General features: G+C 34.5%; 1 protein-coding gene across 1 annotated transcript in view; it reads right to left on the reverse strand.

The window, feature by feature from the left end:
- Window positions 1-23845, reverse strand: part of RBFOX1 (RNA binding fox-1 homolog 1) — a 233266-nt gene that overhangs the window by 23612 nt on the left and 185809 nt on the right. Inside the window, 2 exon segments of the mRNA XM_042864325.1 lie at window positions 6740-6804; window positions 15406-15445. Of these exon segments, the coding sequence (XP_042720259.1) occupies window positions 6740-6804; window positions 15406-15445 (105 nt within the window).

The raw sequence follows: 23845 nt of genomic DNA on the forward strand, positions 1-23845 counted from the left end.
TGCCTCTTTGTGGTCTATCGAGTCAATGATCTGAAAACTAAAATCTGTATAATTAGACACTGACATGTCCAAAGGAACTGTTATGGTCTATCATGTCAGATGCACTAGCACTGGCCCAACAGACTGTAACAGTTTTGGTCTGTTGGATTAGGAATCAATGTTTTAATAACTCCCTAACTCCATATTTATTCAGTCCACTGAATACAACACTCTTAAAATTTTTCAAGTCACGCTTTCTTTCAATATCCGCTAAGAGTGAAGAAGCCAGTATGAAGTATCCAATAGTTAATTCCTACATGAAAAATGTTGACCAAACATCTTTTTTCTTGTTTTTAGAATGTCGCATGGAAATGCATAAAAGGAATGCATTTATAATCTTATTTATTTACAAGAAAATTTTATTTTAACATTAGAAACTGCCGAGTTAAAAATAAACTGCTAAAAAAACTGATGTAGGCTAGATGTACCAAACAAAAGGAAAGCAAGTATACTGAACTGGACATATAAGTGTCATAGCTGCTATGTTCATTTATTTGCAGAAAATGATAAGCATGCAGCAGCTTCTACAGAGGTCAAAAGGGAAACCTCAGCAAAACTACTCAGCATCTTTAAAAACTGGAGCACTTCAGGAAGCCATGATCTGGAAATCGAGGCTCTAATGTATCTCTAGCTTATTTCTTATTTTTTTTTTTCTTCATGACTCCCAGCATGGATATCACATCATATTTAACAGCAATATTCAAGTCTTTCCTTGTCTGTGGGGATTCTTATCATATCCCTTGATGTTACAGTGATGTCAATGGGAATTATGGGAGAAAGAATTAGAAGCAGGGTATGAAAAATACAAGTTCTAACATGATAAATGTTTAATAGTAGGTTCTGGCCAAAGAACCCTAACTTTCTTTACTGTGCTATTACTCCAGTTTTGAACCACTGGTGTTCTTTTAATAGTTACAAGGATACTACATGAACACTGACGTCCCACACAAGTGAACCGAGACTTCAAAGTATAAGAAAACATGCTAATTTTACCAAACATTAAAAATATATTAGAAAAATCTAAGTATGTAAAACATCTATAATATTTTAGAGTGAAACATATTTTGACCATTAGAAAGTACTACATGCAATACATTTTTATTTCAGGAAATTCCTATCTGATCTTTTGATATTTTTTTTCTTCTCTTATATATTCTCTTTGTAATTACCCAATTTTCCTTTCTATCTTCATCACTAGAATCTGCTGTTTATGGCTATAACATGAATTATAAACTCCAGCCATTCCCTAAACTGTGATCTTAGTAATGAACATGATTATGAAATACCAGTATGGTGCCATCAATACTCAGTTTGCCACAGATCAGATAAAGGGAAGAAGATATACAAGCCTAAAAGATGCCTGAATTGAACTACACCTCAGTAAGAGCAAAGTGAGTGATTTGTTTCCTTGCAAAATTAGGGAATAGACAAGCTTATCTACTACACAGGATAATCCGAAAATCTAGACCGACCAAACATCACCACACCAAACCAAAGCATTTGAAGTGTTATATGTGTATCTGTCATATTATATCTCTTTAAAAAGGTAAACACAACCTTTGTACCTGCCAGGATGCTAACTGGACCTTTTGAATTTCAGCATTTGAGTAGCTCACAATAATTCTTGCACAGTTACCACCTCCAGTCCCCAAACTTCTTCACATTTCTCAACATTCATCTTATATTGCAAAATTCACCAAGGTTTGAAGTTTCCAACTGGTTGTAAAGATACTGCTGTATTTTATTCTTTTTCCTCTCCCAATTTGATTAATTTAGAAATTAAAAATGTGCATAAATGCTATTTGTCTTAAATCTTTAAATGTATGATAATGAAATGAATGAAATACTACTGTTTAAAATATTAATCTTCCTATAAAATTATGTAATGGCAAATTAAACTCTCTGAAGATCCTATTATATTTTACAAGCTGACAAAAGTTTAATTTTTAGTATATATTACTTGTAAAGTCCTCAAGAGGATAAAATAAATGGTATAATTCCACTGCATTTTTCATTGTTTATTTGTATAGATAATCTTCAAATCTAGAACACACAAAAGAGCACATTTGTGCCTCCCCCTACAGAAGCTCATATTTATATTTTGTGTATTTTATTCTTATTTTTGATACTTTAATGAACAAGTTTCCAGTTGAATAAAATCTGTACCTATTATCCTACTTTAGAATAATCTGAATGGAAATACCAAGTGTTACTCTCAACTACTTGCACAAAAAGAATTGGAAAACACATTAAATTCTATTATTGTAGGTAATGGGACGTTGACAAAAATAAATACTCCACAAGGGTATTTTAAAAACTTTCCAAAAACTTTTGGAGAATCAGGACTTTAACAAGAGTAAGAAAGGTTTCAAATTTGGAAAATTCAGAACTTTTATATGATAAAGTCTCCTGCCTCAAATTTTGCACAGAATCCTATATATGACCACAGAACATGTAACACAAAACTGATAAAGAAAAAATTATACATTTTTATGCTACAAGATGTAGCATAATATTTTGGAATAAATCCTATTTGTTTTTCTTAAAAAAAAAAAAAAAAAAAAAAAAAAAAAAAAAAAGCTTCCAGTGAGGATTTAAGCCATACAACAAAATAGTCAGTGGGAATCTTCTCATTGTTTATAGTCAAATTTAAATTGGATACTAAATTAAGGGGAAAAAGAAAAGGAATTAATGTCTACATCTGTACAAATTTATGTGTGTGTGTGCGTGCACATGTGTCTGTGTGTATGTGAGTTTGTGGGTGAGTGATGGATGGGGAATGTGTGTATATATATGAATCCATAACCATACATATATAAACACACAATTATTGAGTATTAGAGGGTTAGCAAGCAGTACAAGTGAAAAGATTCTGCCTTACAGGCAGGTATAGTTCATTATTATTGGGGTTTTGCTTTATTATACTATTACATACACTATCAGAAATATTGCTGACAAACTTAATAAGCAAGAAAGGAACATTTTTCTTACTCTGATCAAAGATGCAATAATCAAATCAAAAAACACAAAACCAATAGCCAATCAATGTGAATAAATCTGCCCATTGGCTTAATTCAAGCAAGCCATTCACTGAGCTATGTGATGAATCTGTCAAATTCAATACAGCATTACAGACATACTAGCAACATCAAGTGAACATGCAATGACAAAATGACAATACACCCCACTGCCATGCTTTGACTTGTTCTACCTCATAAATACAAAAGCTGATGACTTTGCTAGTTCCTCTTACTTCAGACACTGACAGAAAACTAACAAGTCTACTTTTATTTATAGTTTTGAAAATCTTACACAAAAGCTGAATAAAAGTTGCACTACCATTTTGTTGACATCCAATTTAGTATTTGTACACCATTATAATTACTTTCACAAGCATTCTCACTTTAAAGTGTTGGGAAGCAATGCTCCTGAATGATGAAGGACATCTGCAGACAAAGAGGCCCTTTTTTATCAGTTGGAAAAATTTCAGAAACTCTTTAAATATTAGAAAGTTAATAATTATTTTTTGATCCACTTCATCACAGATCTTCATCTCTTTAAGTGCAATTCAGTATGATGAGAGATCAAAGCACAAAAATCCAATTTAAAATTTTTAAAGCTGTATTTTGTGATTATATTGCTTCACCAATAAAGCAAGCTGCACTTTTTTATTATAAGTTTGGTTATTATTTTCTTTTACAATCCTAAGAAGTGGAGAAATCTGTATGTCCTACCTCAACAGTGAATTTGTTTTTAGAATACGTATACTTTGGTGCCTTTCTTACTAAACTTATTTGGCTTAGCTTTGATTTATTTCATGAGATTTCCTTTGCCAGCAGACTCACCCTTATTAATCTGTTCTTCCCCTTTTTCCAGCAATACTTCCAACCATGACAAACAAGGATACCATTGCATTTCTTAAAAATCAAGTTCTTTTAAGTGATCACTGTACATTGATTCACTGTAGTCAGTGTCTCCATTTTTGAATCCTGAATATTTCTGTTAACCTTCATTTTTAATTTATCAAAATGTCTCCAATTCAAAGACTTCTCCTTTCCAACTCCTGATTTAAGAAGCATGTTAAATATGGGACACTGCCATTCTCCGTGTATATAACATGCAGTCAAAATGTTTTTTTGTTGTTGTTGTTGTTTTTTCTTTTAATATAAAGAAGGATTTTCATGATACATCACTGCTTTAATACTCATTGGTTGCCACTTGATTTTCCTGGGCATTCTTTAAATGTAAACATTAAGTATATTCTATTTGAAATTAAATAATTAGCAGCTTAAAGTAGCACTAAAAAGGATCAGTGTATAGATATGGAGTCTTCAGTATTGTCAGATGACAGTGAGTTACTATTACACTGAGAAGAAGAAAAATAAGCAGTACTGAACTGTATTTCTTAATTTTAGCAATTGCTGTATAAACGACTGAATTCATTAAAAATGAATAAAAAGGTAGTAAAATTAACCAAACTGATTGTGAGTAATCAGGGGTATCCATGTTTGTATATAGTTTCACATATGCAGGTTGTTATGTTTGATTCTCTTTGGTTGTTTTAGGATTCTCCCGTAAAGAAGTTCAATTACAGTATTTGTAATTAACACAAGAAACCACATTCATTTGGGGAAAGCAGGTCAAAGATGATGGGTAACCTCATTTAAAAAGAGAAGTTAAATTAAAAAAAAGATCAATAATTCATTTAAGATATTTAAAATTATGCAACAGTCAGGTTATTACAATTCTAATTATACACAAAATATATCTGAAAATTAAGCGTATTTTGAAAAAAAAGGAATTAAGCTGCATTACTACTGACACCATCACAAGCTTTCTTTACAACATTTAGGGACACTATCTTTTCCTTAAACAATTTTATTTTCAGCAGAACTCCTAGTGAGGTTGACTTTCTACCCATAGCAGAACATGCGACAATCTGATTTTTTACCTTACAGCATTTGGTTTATGAGAAGGTACCTGATTCGTAATTAAGGCATTTAAAAGTCATTTTGATATTGCTCTGTTTCACTATATAACATACAGATTTTTCATAAATTCATTTTTCTGTTAAAATAATCAACCTATAAGATGATCCGGGGAAATTTGAATGATATCTAGCAAAAAATGACTAACCAGGGGGGGTTATTTTTAATGTTGTCCTTCCAACTTAGTAAGTTTTTATGATTAGGAATTCTTTTGCATTATAAGCTCAGAGAAAAATTCTAGAGCTGCAATATGCTAACACACCTTTGTGGAAATGAAATGAAACTACTGAATAGCACTTCACCCTGTACGTTACCCTAAGTAGAAATAGTAGACTGCAAACATAGTGCAAACAGCAGTATCTAGTCAATATTACTGATTCAGAAATAATAGAAAGTAACTTGCTTACCTGTCTGACACAGCATGCCTCAGCCACACATGCAAATTATTTTATTCACATAACTTTAAAAAATATGTCTTCATTATCCAGAATAAGCGTTTTAAAGGCAAATATGCATGCATAGCATTGTAACATTCATACCATGGTATTTTATTCTAAAAATACAGAATCCATGAACAGCACTTCAATCTAAGAAACAGTTCACTGAAATTTTTTAATCTGTTGATTTCTTTAAGAAACACTTAAAAGCAATGTTTAATTTAGCATCAGAAGTAATTTTTCAATTCAAGACTTAAGAAATCATCTGCATGATTACAAGGGAAAATTTTCATAAATGAGGAACTGAGAACAATGACCTTACGTTCCACTGTTGTTGTGAAGCAAAATATATGCATGTATTTGTCTTTCACAACATGCATCTTGCCTTCATGATTGTACACTCTTCAAAGACATGAAAACAGTTGTAAAGATTCTGTCTAGGGTACAATTTCTGAAGAACCAGTGGAATATTCCTTCTTTTCGGTACTAAGTAATGTCCAGACACACTGCAAAGACTGATGCATGTTTAATTTTACGCAATCTGACAAAATCCTGTTCTATTGGAAATTTGCAATTTAGACACCAGCATGGAATGGGCCTTGATTTTCATCTTGTGAGAAGATGAGTTAATTTATACGACATCACTTTTGCTTTATGGATATTACGCCTCTGTATGTTTTTCTTACGCATGTTTTAATGATCTGTTAGTTCGGGTATTCCTCTCATCAATGTGGCTTACATTTTGAAGACAAAAGCATACTGGAGAAGAAGCATAACTATTTTTTTTCCCACTATTTCAAAAAATCACATGCTTGGAAAGAAAGCAAATGGAAAAAAAATATATATTTTTTGCCTGGGATAGTTCAGGCTTAGATGCAGTTCATTCCCAATTTCCACTGACTGAAATAACATCAATAAGAACTGAGGGCACAGCTTCTAAATCAAATGAAATAATACTCCTAAGACAAATTATGATCTTTAGTAGCAGATCGTCATGAAGCTATACGTATATTTATCTAAATTGTACAAGGGTCACAGACATTAACTGGATGATGTTCAGCTTGGGAATGTGCACATCTCATGCCTAATTCTCAATTAAGGCCTAAAACCTCTCAATTTATGGCTATTCATGGATTATAATAAAACAGCCTGTTTTGGATATCACAATTATCTGCAGAGCAACAAGACAGTTATGAGACTTCAACAAGGCAAATTTATAGAATCATCTTTGACTTCCACTGGTCAGATATTTATTAGCAATAAATGAGATCTTACCTGTCACTGTAGGCAGCTGCAGTGGCAGTGGCAGGCTGGGCATACCGGTAGGCAGCATAACCACCCTGAAACACAAACTCACATTCTAACTGGATTGCTATTGTAGCTTAAATGATATTTTGCAAAATCTAGCAACAACCGATTGGAATATTACTGTCATGCTGTAAGTTCAGTTAAAGGGTTAAATACATTTGGCCTATTTGAGTGAATTGTTAAGCAAAATTTATCATCACCACAAACATGTTAAGATTTGTTCCAGAGATGTGAAGAAAGCAATGAACTATATTCAACAGCACAGTTTTTTAAAACACAATATTGTATTCTTCCACAAGTTTTCAAGTAGCAATTGTTCTTATGACTGCAGTATGTGCATATTAACAAAGCCGTGTTGAACCCAAACGAAAAACTATACCAATAATTCTTTTTTTTTTTTTTTTGGAATCTGTGTGTGTATAAAATATGATCTATCATACCTGGTTGATTAAATCTATGAATTAGTGCACTCAATTAACACTCAATGTTATACAGGTTTCCAATTTATACTTTTAATTATAATGAAGAAGGAAAATTCTCTTCTTCCCTGAATTAACATTCAGTTGTATGTAACAGTAATTGCAGCTGTTCAATTAAGCAAACAGGACAAACAAACACACATTTGAAAGGAATTGTGTGCAGTGATGCATTGATTATCAAACTGTGAAAACAGCAGAGCTTCCTGTTCAATGGACCACAGTGTTATATCAACCATTTCAAAATGATCTCAGCATGCCAATTAACAAACAGAGGCCAGTCTTCACAGATAACACAAACATGATTTACGTTCCAATTAGACTTCACCACCCCATAATCCTCTGGGACATGGGACTCGGCATTTCCTCTCCCACCTTTCCCCCCACCTTAACAAAGAGTTGAGAAAGAAAGCATTAGGTCACTCAGCTTTGAAGCAAATTTCTTCCTTTCCTAAGGGTGAGCCCTTTCAATGGAAGGATTTTATTTTTGAAGACTGCATTCATACAAGATAACGTGCTGATCTGTAAAGCACGTAAGACTAGTAGAACAGGCTACTCTGTCAACCCTTACCATAACAGTAGTAGAATTTCACTGGGGATACTTCCATGAGTTTTCTATTTTGGTTTTGCAAATGAAAATCATTAGAAATTTCAGCCTTTGAATTATCAGCACAACAGAGGAACATTCTTTCTGTCTTTTTCAAGTGCTCACATAAGAAATAGCACATTTACCTCCTCACTACTGGTCAGCTCCTTGTCAGAAGCAATCATGTCACACAACCACTAGAAAAAGACAGGTGCTTTCATAATACTATATATGCTGTGCCTTTTGTAGAAACTGCTTCACTGTGCAAGCAAAGAAGCACTGAGAAGAAATACTTTCTCATTTTAGATCATTTGATTTTTATAAACCAATAAGAGGCTATTGCTGTCAAAAAATGTATAATAGGTACATATTGCTTGCAGGTACGTGCATGCAGGCAATCAGATGTCAAGCAATGTCACTGAGTGCAAACTGAACCAGCAAACAGTGAGGATGAGCACTTGGCCTGGGCTGTTCTACAAGGAGAAATGTGAGAGATTACACAAATTCACTTATTCTCTCCTCCAGTTCTTTTCAGAGCTAAAATGAGTGTTGTTTTTGGTGGTGGGGGTTTTGCCATGGCTTTTTTCTCTTTGTTTGTTTGTTTGGAGTGAGGGCTTATGTAAAGGAGTTCAAATGGGAAAAAAATAAGAAGATATTAAACTTGATAAGCTTGTTTTCATTGTCCTCTGAAAATGTGTTGTAGGCTACAAGTTGTTTTATGTTTCCGTTAGACACATGCACAACTCCTTTGATTGTCCTAGTAAGTGCATTCCTAAAAACCTCCATTTATATGCAAGAGGTCTCTTCATTTCAATCCAACTGCTCACATATTGATTTCCCACCCTGGTACAGTATTGAAAATGGGTCACCACCAGAAGTATTAATGTTTCAGTGTTCTTAATCAGACTAAAATGAGGCAGGCTGTTCATGCATCAGCTGGTCTTAAACCTACAGATGGCAGGCTCTGTAAGAATTTTATTTCTTTCCTTTGAGTACCACTCAAAATTGGTCAGTTTGTGAAGACTGATCATTTCTTGTTCAAAATCTGCTTTCCCTACACATGAATTACATTCCTTCAGTGCCTGCATTTTGATTTGCTTTCATCAAAGAAATGCTGCTGAACAATGAAGGTCAACCCTGAATTTTATTAAGCTGCCATGGATTGAACAATCACAATTAAATTTGTGAATGTTCTGGAAAAAAAGGAGTCTAAAGCAATAAAAAGATACCTACGTTATAAAATTTGTCTGTTTTCTTTTTTTTTTTTTTTGAGTTATAAATTGCATGATAGATTTGAATATCAATGAGATCGTAATTCTCTACAAGTCTATGTCACAATTTCTTATTTGTAACATAAGCTATTTTCATTAATGATCTGCTATTAAGGGGGTGTAATGTTCCATTTGCAAGTCTGCAGATGACAAATACTGGGAGGAATGGCTGATAGGCCAGAAGGTCGTGCTGGTTCCCAGAGGCATCTGAGCAAGTTAGTGTAAATGAGTTAGCAGGAGCCTCATGAAGGTCAGCAAGTGGAAGTGCAGAGTTCCACCCAGAGAAAAACCACTCCACACCAGGACATGGCTGGGGGCACCCAGCTAGAAAGCTGCTTTGTAGCAAAGGTCCTGGGGGTCCAGGCAGACATCAATTTCAGCATGAACAACGTGTCCTTGCTGCTTAAGGTTAATGGTAACCTGAGCTGGATTAGAAGGAGCACTGCTAAGAGATCAAGGGAGATAATGCTTTCTAGAACTGGTGATGCCTCACCAGTCCTCTCCAGTATAAAAGTGACATGTAAATACTGGACAGAGTCCAAACATGGGGCACAAAGATGATAAAGGGGCTGAGGGACTTCTCCTATGAGAAAGAAGCTTAGAGACCTGGGGCTGTTTAGCCTGGAGAAGAGAAGGCTCAGGGGGATCTTACTAACATGGATAAACCCCTAAAGGAGAGTGCACGCAGGACAGAACCAGCAATGCTTCATACCAACACAAGAGACAATGAGCACAGAATCTAACAAAGGAGTTTCAATCTGAACACCGGGAAGCATTTTTTCAGTGAGAGACTGAGCAGTGGAATAATATCGACCTCCAGCCGTCTCTTCCAACCTCAAACTTTTATCCTCAAATACAAAATTAAATGTAAAAACATTGTTAGGGAAATAATTTTACAGCTATTCTGAAGCTTTGGTTTGGTACAATTACTATTTTACTTCAATTACATCAGATCATAGAATTATAGAAGCATAAAATCAGAGAATAGCTTGAATTGGAAGGGACTTTGAAGGCCATCCAGTTCCAACCCCTGCTGTATGCTGGTTTCCAGCTACCAGATCAGGCTGCCCAGGGCCCCATCCAGACTGGTCTTGAACACCTCCAGGGAAGAGGTATCCACAGCTTCTCAGGGCAGGCTGTGCCAGCATCTCATCGCTCTCTGAATAAAAGATTTCCTCATAATATCTAATGTAATTCTGCTCGCTTTCATTTTAAAACCATTCCCCCTTGTCAGATCCTACATTTTAGAATTATTTTGGTTTTACTTTCCCTCAGCAAGTAAATAAAGTATCTGACTTATGAATTCTTAGTTAGTAAACTGAATTTATATTCAGCTAAAACTATTAAAAGTGTCTACTGCCTTATCTACACTCCTGTATTTTCTACTTCCAAAGGAATGATACCACAATGCTAGTACAACTTAAGTTGCCTGAAAAAATTAAGGACATATTGAAGTCAAAATACTTGCACTCCAAATATACACATGTATGTCACTGGCATAATATAATGAATGGAACACTTATAATGAATGTTGTACTAAATAGGATGTGAATATATATAATACAACTGGAAATTAAAGGCAGTTGGTAGATTATTCCTACCATTTCTACACACAGAATCCATATTCTCACTGAATAACTTGAGGATTAGTATGATTTCACAATAGCCTATATTTAGCCTACTGCGTATTTTCCATCAGTCAGCACGTCATACCTGTAGTAACTTATTGCCATACACAGGCTCTTGCAATAATGCTCTATAAAGAAACAGAAATGCAATGATTTCAATGAGTAAAGGAAGGATGGGCGTAGGGATGGAAAAAAAGATGCAAGCATGGAATTTGGAGAAGTTCCCAAAACTACTTATTAAACAGTTTCCCCTTTCAGTGTTCCATACATCTCCACGGCTCAAACAAATTGAAAGAATTGTGGGATCGGTGCAAGATCACTAGTCAGTTGTTACAGAGAAATCCTCATCAGTTTTAGCTGCATTTGCAGAAATTTTGGATAAAATAAAATGAAAATGAATGTAAAATCAAATACATCCAAATTTTTAAATAAAATCTGTATGTGTACTGAGTATAATTTCCACAAAAATAAGTTACACATTGATAATTTACAATACCATGTATATGTCTGCACTTTCTCCTGAAATAATGAAATTTTTATCTTGATCTCAGATGCACTGACAGTGTTATCTGTAAACACATCTAGATTATATGACTTAAAGTGATGCCTATTTTCCATTATTTTTTTCTATTAATAACAGTTAATATTCTATATGAATGCTGAGAATATTTTTCCTTAGTGTTTACTTCCTATACATCCTTTCACTCCAAGTTCTTGAGATATTTTGCATACATATTTCTATTTTTAGGCATTTGTGGTAATCCCAGAGATATCCATTCCCTCAGATAAATTATTGGTAATGTATACAAATCAACAGCACATAAATGAATTCTAATCCCGTACAGTAGTCAGGAATGAGCCTGCATTTTTTCAAAATAGTGTTTAAATCACAAATAAAGATCAGGGAGATAAAGACATTGCATCATCAGCTCTCAGAACTTTCGAAAAGGGAATCATGGAGTGTTCTTGTGGACAGAGCATTAGGAGGAGCCACACACCTTGGGACCCCGTTTGCCCATGAAAAAGACATTGCTCCATTAATTTTATTTCTGTGTTATATCTCCTCATTTTAAAAGCACACACAAAAAAACCTTTTCTACTTAAAAGAAAAGACCTTGGTGCTAACTACATATCTCTGCTTTTCACATCAGAACAGTGTCTTTCAGGATATCAGAGGGCACCCATCCAGCAGGAAGGGAATATTGCTTAGATAATTGATACAGTTTAATGAATGTGCCTGCTTTCTGCTTGGAAAGTAGACAGGTGCTCCATTCTCAATACCATCCTCTGCATTTGAGCTGGAGGAGATGGTGTTAGCTGTTGAAAATATCCTTCCAATCCCTTGCTCAGAAAGTACACCTTATCTCAATCATTAACTCAGAAAAAATATCTTTCTATGTAGGTATGAATTATCTTGGACCCTTACCAGCTTTAGTATCAGAGGTCCAGAATCCTTAGAAAAAGTTAAAAAATCATACAGTGAGCCATGAGACTGACTAATATACACAATTGAACCACACTACCACATCTGAAACTGGTGATGAGAATTTGAAGTTTGCGCTGTTTCTTAGCCTCTCCAGGTTATAGTTGTTTATCAAAGACTGACATGTTCTGAAAACATTCTTCATGCCAACAGTAAGAAAAAGGAATTGCAACAAAGCAATAATGGAGCACTATCATTTTAACTGTGCATTTCTTCATCTGTTACTATTTTTGTTTCATTTTGTGGAGCGTATTTTCTTATTTTTTCAGGTGTCAATCTTCATCTAGGAACTTCTGTATTTGCTGGCAGGCAACCTTAATTCTTTTTTAATGACTTTTTCTCTTAGTGAATCAATACTTAATTTTAAAAGGTCTTCCTTTCTTCCTAATCATCTCCTTTATTTTCCTACTTAAAGGCACATTTAGAAAGGAATTCAATAGCTCAGCTATTTCAGAGACATTATTACATTTCATATCACACCGTACGAAATATAGAATATATTGTATTACAAACAGTCATGGGCCTGGATTTTCATTTTTAGACTGTATTTTCCACCTATTTTTATATTGCTATCCTCTTCTATGCCTCTGGTTAGTATTAAGCAACTCTGGTTATTTTCTGTTCTTGTTTCACCCTGTTGTTTTGACACAGTCAGTTTAATTCCCAGCTTCCCTTGCACAAAGGCTAGCCACCAAAGGCTACCTTGGCACAGTCCATACCACTGTTGTTAATCAGTGTAATCACATCAGAATGAAATCTACTTTGATATATTTGTTCATGAATATTGTTTATTATAACTTTCAGCAGTGTTCCTTTGATTTTGTTTTCTGTATCGTTTTAATGGCTCCTTTCTCTCCAATTTACTATTACAACCTATACATTTAAAATTTTATTTATTTCTCTTTTTTTTCCCACAAAGCACTTGTTCTTTCCCAAAGCTTCATCTCAATAATTAAAATCAAAAGCTGAGTAAAATTATATCATAGTCAATTGGGATTTAATAAATAACTTAGTCTGCTGCAAACTGATACACTGAGAACTAATACACTTCATAATAAATTTTCTTTCAGCTTATACTAGTTCTCTCCTCCTTTCACCATCAAAATGTTTTGGATGGAAGAAAGAAAAATGTGAAGAAAAATGAATTATGAACTAAGAAGCCATGAACATTATAAAATAATAGATTTCCACAAGAATGTTTCAATTATATGAACTTCTGTAATCATTCTGCTGCAGTAAAAGAACTAGGAAATGCACTGAGAAGTACAAAGCTGCAACTAAGTCTAAACCGGTGTAGCAGCATAGCTATCACATTTTTAATTCACTTGAGTAGTCAAAACAACAAGACTGAAACTACACTGGAAATCAGTAATTTTTCCAGTATCTTCCTCATTGAAATTTCTTTCTGCTTGGAAGAAAAATGTTCAAGACTATGGGAGGATGAAGGACCCCTTAAAATGAAACCATTTTGTCAAGCACCAAAAGAGACACCTTGCTTTGCGGCAACAGTGGTTTCCAAAACCATGAACTGTTACATAAACATTTAACTCCAAACTACACTATCAACATTAAGCAATACTAAGGTGGACTTCTTAATGCCTTTTAGATTTTCACGTTGGGAAACTAGGCAAAAGGGATGTCACAGTTTGCAGAAATATGAAAACTGGAAATCAGACTTGATAAAAATTTAACACTGTGTATTCTATATAGCTCAAAAATTCAATAGCAGTGCATTTAGGTGAGACTTAAGCAGCTTACTAGAGTAAGCTTTTGACAAATAAGTTATTCTCACGTGTCACTAACAATATGTTACAGATAGCATCCCTATGTGCACATAGAATTTTAAACTTAAACTGTTAATTTATTTTAAAAATATTTTTCAACTTTGCAAATTAATCATCAGATGGATATCAGCTTTTTATCAAACCAAAAAACCAAAACCTACTTCTTCCATAAGTTCAAATTGTTTTCCTTTCATATAAAATGTATTAAAAAATACTCTGTTCCTTTAGAAATAGCTCTAAAAGATTGCTGGTAATAAAGACAAGGAATGTTTCCTAGCATTACCTAGTGAATTTTTAATGTTCAAACCAATTTCACCTCATCCATCTCTTTGTAACTCAATAGAGACAGAAAAACATAGGCACAATTAGGATATAGCAAGTTGTCTGTTGAAATAAAGATACCTGGACCAGTCTGCTATTGCAAAAATAATAACAGATGTGAAAGATTACCTTATTACTGGTAACGTATTTCATAGCCAAGCATTTTTACAAAACTGTAAATACAGGGTGCAAAAATTATTTTAGAAGCCTGAAATTCAACCTCAGTCTTAAACCTCTTGTATGCTCAGATGTAAGTAGCCTCTCTTTATATATTCAAGGTAAAAAACTTTAATATTAGTAAGAAAAGAAGTTTAAAAATATCTTTTGAAATGAAATTGGTAACCAATGAGCTGTATACATTTCAATGAGAAGCTGGTAATTACTATCCAAGGCTATCAGTACTAACTAACAAAAATAAGCACTTCATACAACTTGAGCAATCATTACCTATTTCATTTAAATTGAAATATGTGGATTTTAAAAGAGCAGTCTACAGAAGTCTATTCAAATGACACAATAGAGAGACACATCTTAAACTTACAGTGTAATTAAGCTCTACCATGGCACATCCTAGATGTTGCTGAGATTTGAGAAAATTTACTTGAGTGTATACCTCTCCATACTGCATTTTCATACCTCAAGTATCATTAATGCTTAACTAGCCTTGTTTGAAAAAGAAAAAAAAAAAACCAAAAACAAAAGAACAACAACAACAACAAAACACAAAAAACCAACATATTTGGGGGGTTGGCAGAAGAATGTTTCTGCTTTATTTTCAACTTCTCTTAATACTTTAATTTTGAAGGGAGACACTCCTCCACACACAACCATACATGCACGCACATATTTTTCACATCTTTTTGCATTTATTCAACATTTGATTGAAGAGTTAATTCAGCTCCACTGAACAATGATAGATGTAATGAACAGAAAGGTCTTCCAATGTGAGAGATATTCTTCTCAATTCCTTCTGACAGGCAAGGGATGGTAAATAGACAAAACAGAGTCAAGCTAGGCAGCAAACTTGTAAAAAGAATGACTCTGGTAATGTACAAGGACAGCATGCACATCAATGAATACTTACATAAATGTCTGCACCATAAAATCCATCCTGGTATACAACACTGCAAGGATGCACACACAAAGAAAAACATCCATATTAGTGCATTTCCACATGCAAATGCCACCAACCCCTGCACAGCTGAGGTTAGTCTTGTCACAAGAACACAGGGAGGGGGGAAGGAAGGCACTCTTCACATTGGTTAAGGAGGTTGGTAGCAATTATCAGAAGTGGAACTGTACTAAATTTTTTTTTTTTTTTTTTTTTTTTTTTTTTTTTAATAAAAGTATGCCAAATGCTTAGTCAAAAAGAGGTGAAACATGAAGCATGGCAGAATTGGAAAATACTTCTGGAAAGCTGTGTTTCCTTTTTTGAAGGAAAAAATTTGAAAAATTGGCAGCATTTTTTCTACAGAAATTTTCACAGGTCCAATTCTGTGACCTGCTTTGATTCATTTAGAAAATGTTATTTCCTGAAATAATACTTTCTTGTCCGGTAATTGTCAGCCCTCTAAAACAAAGTGCTATTCGTCACGACTTAGATGGAGAACAACACTAAAAATAGGTTATAGGGTGAGGGAAATGTGTGAAATAATTGTACTGATGGAATTCTATACCCACTGCTTCAAATCTCAATAACTAATGCACACACAGATGAGAGTATTCATAGGTACTGCTTTGATAGACATTTATGATAATGACAACAGGTCTCGTTAAAATGGATTAACTCTATTCTTATGAGAAAAGTATTAGCCTTTCTCACTGTCATTTTACCACCGTGGCAAACATGCCCACAGTTGTGAGCTACCGTGATACTGTAGTTGGATACATCACTATTTCTTGTCTGAAAAAATGTAGAATTGTGATGCAATTAAAGATTGCTTCATTTCAGCTTAGACAAATTCTTATTTTAATTAGCTCAAATTTTAGATTCTAACCCTCCAGGAGAAATGATAGAATATGACAAGGATGGTTTAAATCATTACACAAAATAAAATTGGAAATATGTAACATCAACACTAATTACACACATTGTAGAAGTCCAGCAATTTTGTTTTGTTTTGCAGATCTACAACTTAAAAACTTCTGTATTTCTAATGCAGAATCAGTCCAAGCCGTCTCAGTAACTAAATATGAGAGCGCTCAATAGGTTATTTGCAACAAAATTCTCAGTTTGAAATATTAGTTTCTGGAATAATAGTTATGAAGTCGCTAGCCTAAGCTGTTCTGCAATTTCTAAAAGAATTTTCATGTCAGAAATATAATTGAACAATTGAGGTCAGTGACCAAAAGCCACCGGCATGAACTAGTGACTAAGTCAGATTCACTTGAGAAAATAAAAAATATGCATACATGTACATAAACTGAATTACACTTCATCAATGATAAATTTACGGTGGCATAATGTATGAAAGCCTGGCTCTACTTATGTCAGAGTGGCTGGCATTCACTTTGGTAAAGTTCAGATATTTACTTATGTATTTTTCCATTTATTTGGTCTGCAGATTAGAATATGTCATATATGGCCTACACAATTTGTTAACAGAAAAATATATTATTTATCTTGCAGTGTACCTACATTTTGGTTTTTATATTCTAATTCTTTTAAAATATTACATGTTTGTGTAAGACCTATTTGTGTGTAAGAAGTACAACATTCCACATGACTGCAAGATAGAATTATACAACCATGAATACACATACAAATCATATACAAACAATGCAAAGGTTAATGCAGGCAGAGGCCATTTTCAGGAATTTCATATAGGAAGTCTGTTTTTCAAATGATATGCATTTGAAAAGAAAAAAAAAGGCATATTAATTCCATAGACAAGGACTCCATTTTCTAAATAATCTCTGGACAAGATTACACATTCCTTCATATAAGAGGCCAAACACAGTCTCCACATCCAAAAAGATGCCACGTAGATCAGTGCTGTTGTACAGTGTGCGAAATTATTTAAGGCTTAATGTAACAAGTCTAAAATTATATATTTCTGCATTCAATAAACAACTCAAAGCAAGATGTTATTTACAATAACACAGCATGAGAGCTAAACAAAATTAAGATAAAGCTCTGTTTGTTTTTTTGTTTGTTTGTTTGTTTTTTTAAATAATGTGGTTTAAAAATAAACAACAATCAAACAGTAGTGGTTATACTCAGAACTTTTTGCAAGAGGTTACTGAAAAAATGAATAAAAAAATGTATCATCTTAAAAGAGCATCCAGGTCATGCAGCGTTCCAGAGAAAAATCATTCTTTCTTATTGAAGTTCTGATGTTTCCCAAGATGACCACTGAAACACTGATAATAAATCAGTGCACAACAGGAAGACTGAAGTCCTATTTTATTTCTAACAACAAAATAAAATAAAATAAAATAAAATAAAATAAAATAAAATAAAATAAAATAGAAACAAACTGTTTTCCTACTTACTAATTCTGGAGATCAGCCTCTAGAATTGTCAGAGGCAGTCCAAAATAACTGCTTCAGAACCAAATGCCAGAAATAATGATCTCCATTATCATTAAATTCTGTAAGTACAACTACAGAAATGCTGAACAAATGCAAAGTTCTGCTGCAACTCTTGAGAGACCCCAGAGGAGCAGCACATGCCAGATCAGGTCAGTAAGTTCTAAGGGAAGCTGCAGCTCATGGAGAGCTCACACTGAAGAAGTAGGAAATCCCCTCAGTGGAGAGGAAATCTTACAAACTGGTTACAATCCCCCATTTCCCAGCCCCCTACACCCCTCCACTTGAGTAGGAGACAGAGGAGCATGGAATGAAGGAGTTTAATTGAGACTACAAAAAGCGAGATACAGACAATTAAGTGTTAGAATTTTTGTCTTTGCTTCTCACCACCAACCCTATTTTATTTAGTAATCAATTAAATTAGTTTCCTGAAGTCCAGTCTACATTGACCATGAAGGTAATTAGCAAGTGATCTCCCCGTCCTTACCTCAATCCATGAGCTCCATCTCATTTTCTCCCTGCATTATGCTAAGGAGTAGGAGTGAGGGAGCAGCTGGGTCTGGCCATCAGCCAAGATCAACCCCCCACATAATATTAAGACATACTATTTTCCATTATTACTGAACATTATTATTCAGAAAATAACAAATTTGAGAGAATGTGTGTTAAAAGCAGGACGTATTTTCTTTCTCCTCTTGGTGACTTGTGAATGTGTAGTGGAGATGTCAAAAGATGAATATAGACTGAAACACTTTGAATTCCCAAATGCAGCTGGATGTAATCCTGAGTAGGTTAGTTCATTTGTCTAGGTCTTACTTTTACATATAATGCTCAATCATGTACAGACGGAAACTTATTTTGAATTCCAGCTCAGTAGCTGCTTAACAAATGTTATACTGGAGGAAGTACTCAGCACTAAATGAGACACAAATGCATGACTACCATTAAATATGGCTAGTATTAACACGAAGAGACAGAAACAGGCAAATGAGTATAACATTTGTAGGCAGGACATGAACTATGAAAAGAATCAGCTAATTTTATCTGATTTCCTCCTTACACTTTTGTAGTATATGTTGAATATGAGACCTGCTACTTCTTACGATTTTTTTTCTCTCAACTTTCTTCACATTGTTGTATATTTTCAGACTATCTCTTCCATTCACTATCACTCGTTGACTCCTGTGACTGAGTCTTATCAGGGGAGTCAAATAATGTTTTCTAACAGAATGACTAAGTATAAAGCATCAAGAACTACACTGCATTTTTCTTTCCTCCAGTATATGATTTTCCAAAGGGTAATTTGCTTGACTCATCATCCCCTTCTCTCTCTCTGAAGTTGAGCACAGAGAACAAGTCTCAAATCTGGGAAGAGAATGAATGCACCACTGAAGGACCCATCTTGCCACAGCTCCTTTTACAATTTATGTTCAAAAAGTTGTCCTGGAAGCCACATAAATCTTGAGTTCCTTGTCAACTAATAGAGGGTCTGGAAATAGCCATGTTATTGAAATCTGAATTACTTCACTCGGGACCGTGTGATATATTAATGCATTACCTGGAAGCATTTAAAATAACAAATTTGGGGAAGTTATTCAGTTGTATTTTATAGAGCTAAGAAAAACAGAGAAAATTGAAATTTTGATTTAATAAGAAAACACACATCTAAATAACATCATACATTGCAATCATTTCCTAGAATTCTTTTTTCATAGATATGAAACTGTTTTCTAACCAATAATTAAACAACTTTGCATGGGTTTAAGTGCTTTGGATGCCCACCTGTGTGACCTACTGTAGAGAACCTGCTTTAGAAGTGGAGCTGGACTCGATTACCTCCAGAGGTCCCTTTCTAACCCCTACAATCCTGTGATTCTATTTTACTCATTCCCTGTGTCTTAAAATATTTCTTGTTGTAAATTAATTAAGACAAACTGCTTAGTAGTTTAGAGTCAGCCTTTATAATATTCTATAATGAGGACCACATCTGTCTTCACTGCCATTTTTATATCCTCTAACCTGTCAGTGGCATAAGATAGTTCTCAAGTGTGCAAACCTTAGTTCAGTAACTTCATGCCAGCTGAGTGCGTGTGGCCCTCAGTCATTCAAACAATCTGCACAAGTTAACAAAAATAACGTAAAGCAGATTAAGTGCATGGAGTAACTGAGTCAGCAGAATAAACAGGCATTACAATTGTGATTGAGCCACTGCAACACGAATTGTGGTTACAGTGCATTATTTCTCCTCCCTCACAATTACAAGAAAGCATCTGAACTAAAATTCTCCGCTTTGATTGCTAGTAGTCACTTTCACTGTCTAAAATATATTTTCCAGTTTTTGATCTCTGCTGAAATTCCTTCATGTACCCTTCATACAAAGCTTTCTTCATGAAACAAATAACAGATGAAATTATAGCCTTATTTAAAGTAAACCGAAGAAAGAAGATGTTCAGCACTCTAATTACATCACACAATATTTGTTCCACATTTTGGTTTCCTCTTCCTCAGCATTCATCTCAATGTCAATTTCTACTGCCATTACGTCTACTTTATACCTGGTACTATTTCTCTCCTTACTCCCCATATGTATTGTCTTATTTGATTATATTTTTTACTTTCTTCTGTTTACACATGAAAATATATTTTATATCATCTCTTTCTTTAACAAGTTCTCTTGTTCTAACAATCCACTAGAAGATTTTTTCTGATACAAGCCTTTGACTCCCCCCGCCCTTCTTTGCCTTCATTTTACTCATCAATCTGCAAGCTCTCTGCACGCTGCAGATGTGATCAGAGTAGACTCTCAAGTTTCCAGCTATTAAATAGAGTACAATGACATACTTCACATGCCCATTCTCAACAGTTCTCATTCCCTGAGTTCATGAGTTCATTAACATAACGCACAACTAAACAAGAAGTAGGACATTCAGGAAGTAATCCTGCAACATGTATCTGCTGCTTTTTCTTCTCAAAAACAGTCAAGTTCATATTTCTGTGTGTGTTGGTTATTTTTCTTCTTTTTTTTCCCCTTGGCTGACTATACAAAAGTTGAGAGCTCCTTCTTGCATTTCTTTAGAAACTAAAAAAACTTCAGATAACAAGGGATTGTTATGCTTCTAACCCAGAAACATGAAAGAGATAAAAACATATCGTTATTCCCTCTTCTCCCACAAAAAGAAGTGAAGATAGCAGCTACCTCCCTATTAGGTTCATCAGAATTAGATGTAGTGCATTGGAAGGATGCAAAGTCATCACATACTAAACTTCTGAAGACCTTGAGGCAAATGATGCTGGAAGAGAAGGGCTTTTCATTAGTTTTAACTGCAATACTAGCAGACATACAGTGCTGGACATTAGCTTTTCTTGGCAATTGTTTAAAGACAGAACACCACACTCATCATGTTTTAGTATTTGGCAAATGATTTTTAAGAATGCTGACCTACTAGTTTCAGCAGAGTTCCAAAGCAATTACAGGGTACAAAATCACATTGTTTACTTCTAGTCGTCTGCTAAAGAAAGCAAATCCTGCTTCCTTCTCCTTTCTTTTGGCAGTCTACGTACCGCCATCTGCATCCAAAATCTGCCATACAACTACTTTTTCTAGCAGCTTCTGATCGATTAGAACATTCCTTAGACTGTTATTGGACACTGTGTAAATAAAACAAATAATCTTAGAAAGAAAAAGATCAAAGCAAGACTTTTTTTACTGATGTATTTGCTTTTTTTAATTTATCTTTTAAATAAAATAATGTCATCAACAGAGTACAGAGTGAGAGGGCTGTGTATCAGTCATATTGCTACTAGCCTGTCTGTGTTTCAAGCTTGTCTGATTGATTCTGATATAAGCTGTACCCCATACCCTGCTCTGCCTTGCAGTGTGCAGCCTCACCTCGAGCACTGGGTGCAATTTGGGCATTGCAATACAAGAAGGACATAAAACTATTAGAGAGATCGTTGTGGATTCCTTCCAACTCACACTATTCTATGATTCTATGACAAAACACTATAAAATACTGCTTAGTAGCCAGAGAGAAGCCTGAAAGAAAGCACGAAGAAGAGTGACCTCCAAACCTCCTACCTGAAAGCTGATCAGAAAGGACCATATAAAAGGATTTTAATCAAGTTAGTAACTGCTCTTCTCCTCAAACAAGTTAACAGTTTTGCTGTGAACTACACAGACAGGCAGGTCCCTGAGAGAAGCAAGAAATAGCTCGTAGTCACAACCTCCTCAATTGGCAGGCTTGCCCTCCATGCACTTCTCACACCACATACATGACCACTTCTTTCTCTTCCTCCTGCAACATAGCCTTGAATTTAAGATTTCCACCCAGCATAGACTTTCAGAAATGTAAATGTTCTATTTTCTCACACAAACTAAGCTTCATATTATCTGTTTGAGTAGAATGTTATGGTACAGAAGTTGAATACACATAAAAGGTGAAGAGCAAGTTACACATTGTAATATTTTAAGGTATTAGAAATGATTGATAAAAATGAAGTATTTTAAATGAGTTACACGAGACTATCTCAAGGAATTACTGAAATGCCTCTCTCAGCTAAAGAATTCAATAATTATGTACTACATATTTACTTAATTTTAAAGTGACACATGTTCAACCTGTAGCCCACAGGCTGCATGTGGCCCAGCACAGCCTCTGCTCTGTTCTGCCCCCTGCCTCGTGCCATCATGGCGGCACCTCCTGCCTGCTGAGTGGCTTGGCCCAGCTCCGGACACCCAATAATCGCTTGGCAACTGCCAAAACATCAACAGGCCCAAGACAGTTCCTCCTCACTCAATGCATCCCAGGTGAGCCAGAAGACCGGACAACCATGTTTTAAAGCATGTAAGATGTCTTTGGATTTATAAGAAAACAGTGGCTCTAAATACACCTGTATTCACCAGTTTTCTGTAGATTTAGTAAAGTGTGTTGTATTTGTTGTTTCTCAGTAACTGTGAGAAGAGAGCTTTCCATAAGAATACATAGTAATTTGTACTGCCTAACTAATGACGAGATCTGTATTTCCTGACAGATCAGGACACACCGCCATTTCATAACCTTGCTGATATAGAGTCTAAAAAAAAATCAGACAGTATCAAACAGGACATGTAAATAAGAATAAATACAGCTTAAGGGAAACAGAAAAGAAAGCAGGTTTTTGTTACAGAGCAGGGAATCTTGAGACCGTGCAGCTGAGAGAAGCACTAGTATCAAGCTTGTAAGACTGGTAAGAAAATACATGTTCCTAGCCTTGCCATTGATTTCCTATTTGAAAATGATTCTTTACAGTTCTAAAACTTTTGAATATAAGCAAATCAGTGTGCAAAAAATTATTTCAAATCACTTATTATATTTCATTTCATGTAAGCTGTCAAAGATTAAAGAAATGAAAGAAAATGAAAAAAATCTTTTCAAATCAGCTTAACATTTTACATTTATAGGTAGGTACTTTTTAAAAAGGAAATTGTATTTTCTAACTGTATGTTGCGGAGTTTTACTGTAAATGTAAATATTGTTATTCAAAAATAAATACATGGGACACCAATTTTTTTTAATTATTGAAAATATTTTTGCATCAAACTGATTGCTTGGCTGTAAGCAGTGCTACTTCCTTGAGTGGAAAAATGAAAGCTTGCTGCTAAATTAATTGCAAAACAACAGACAAGGAGTTTTCCATTTTTCTTATCAACAAATGATGTTCTTGTTGTTTGCTTCCTTTTGTAACTTAGTTCATTCTCTATGATCTCTTTATTTTCTCTGTAATTGTCCCTGACTCTTACTTCCATTGAAACTGAAAACAACATACTTACAGTTTGTTTTCATTGATCAAGGATTCCTTCTGCCTTTTGGCCTCTTTGATAAGTCAGAATACATAATGAGTGAGCACAGAACAAAGCAATGAGAAGAAATTCCGAATGGGACTGCTGTATCAGGGAAGCTACTAGCAGATGATACACCAGGCCAAAGAAATTATTTCAGAATAAAGCATTATCC

Source organism: Lagopus leucura, unplaced genomic scaffold, assembly GCF_019238085.1.
Source record: "Lagopus leucura isolate 7727_CA_CO unplaced genomic scaffold, USGS_WTPT01 Super-Scaffold_760, whole genome shotgun sequence".
Taxonomy (NCBI): Eukaryota; Metazoa; Chordata; class Aves; order Galliformes; family Phasianidae; genus Lagopus; species Lagopus leucura.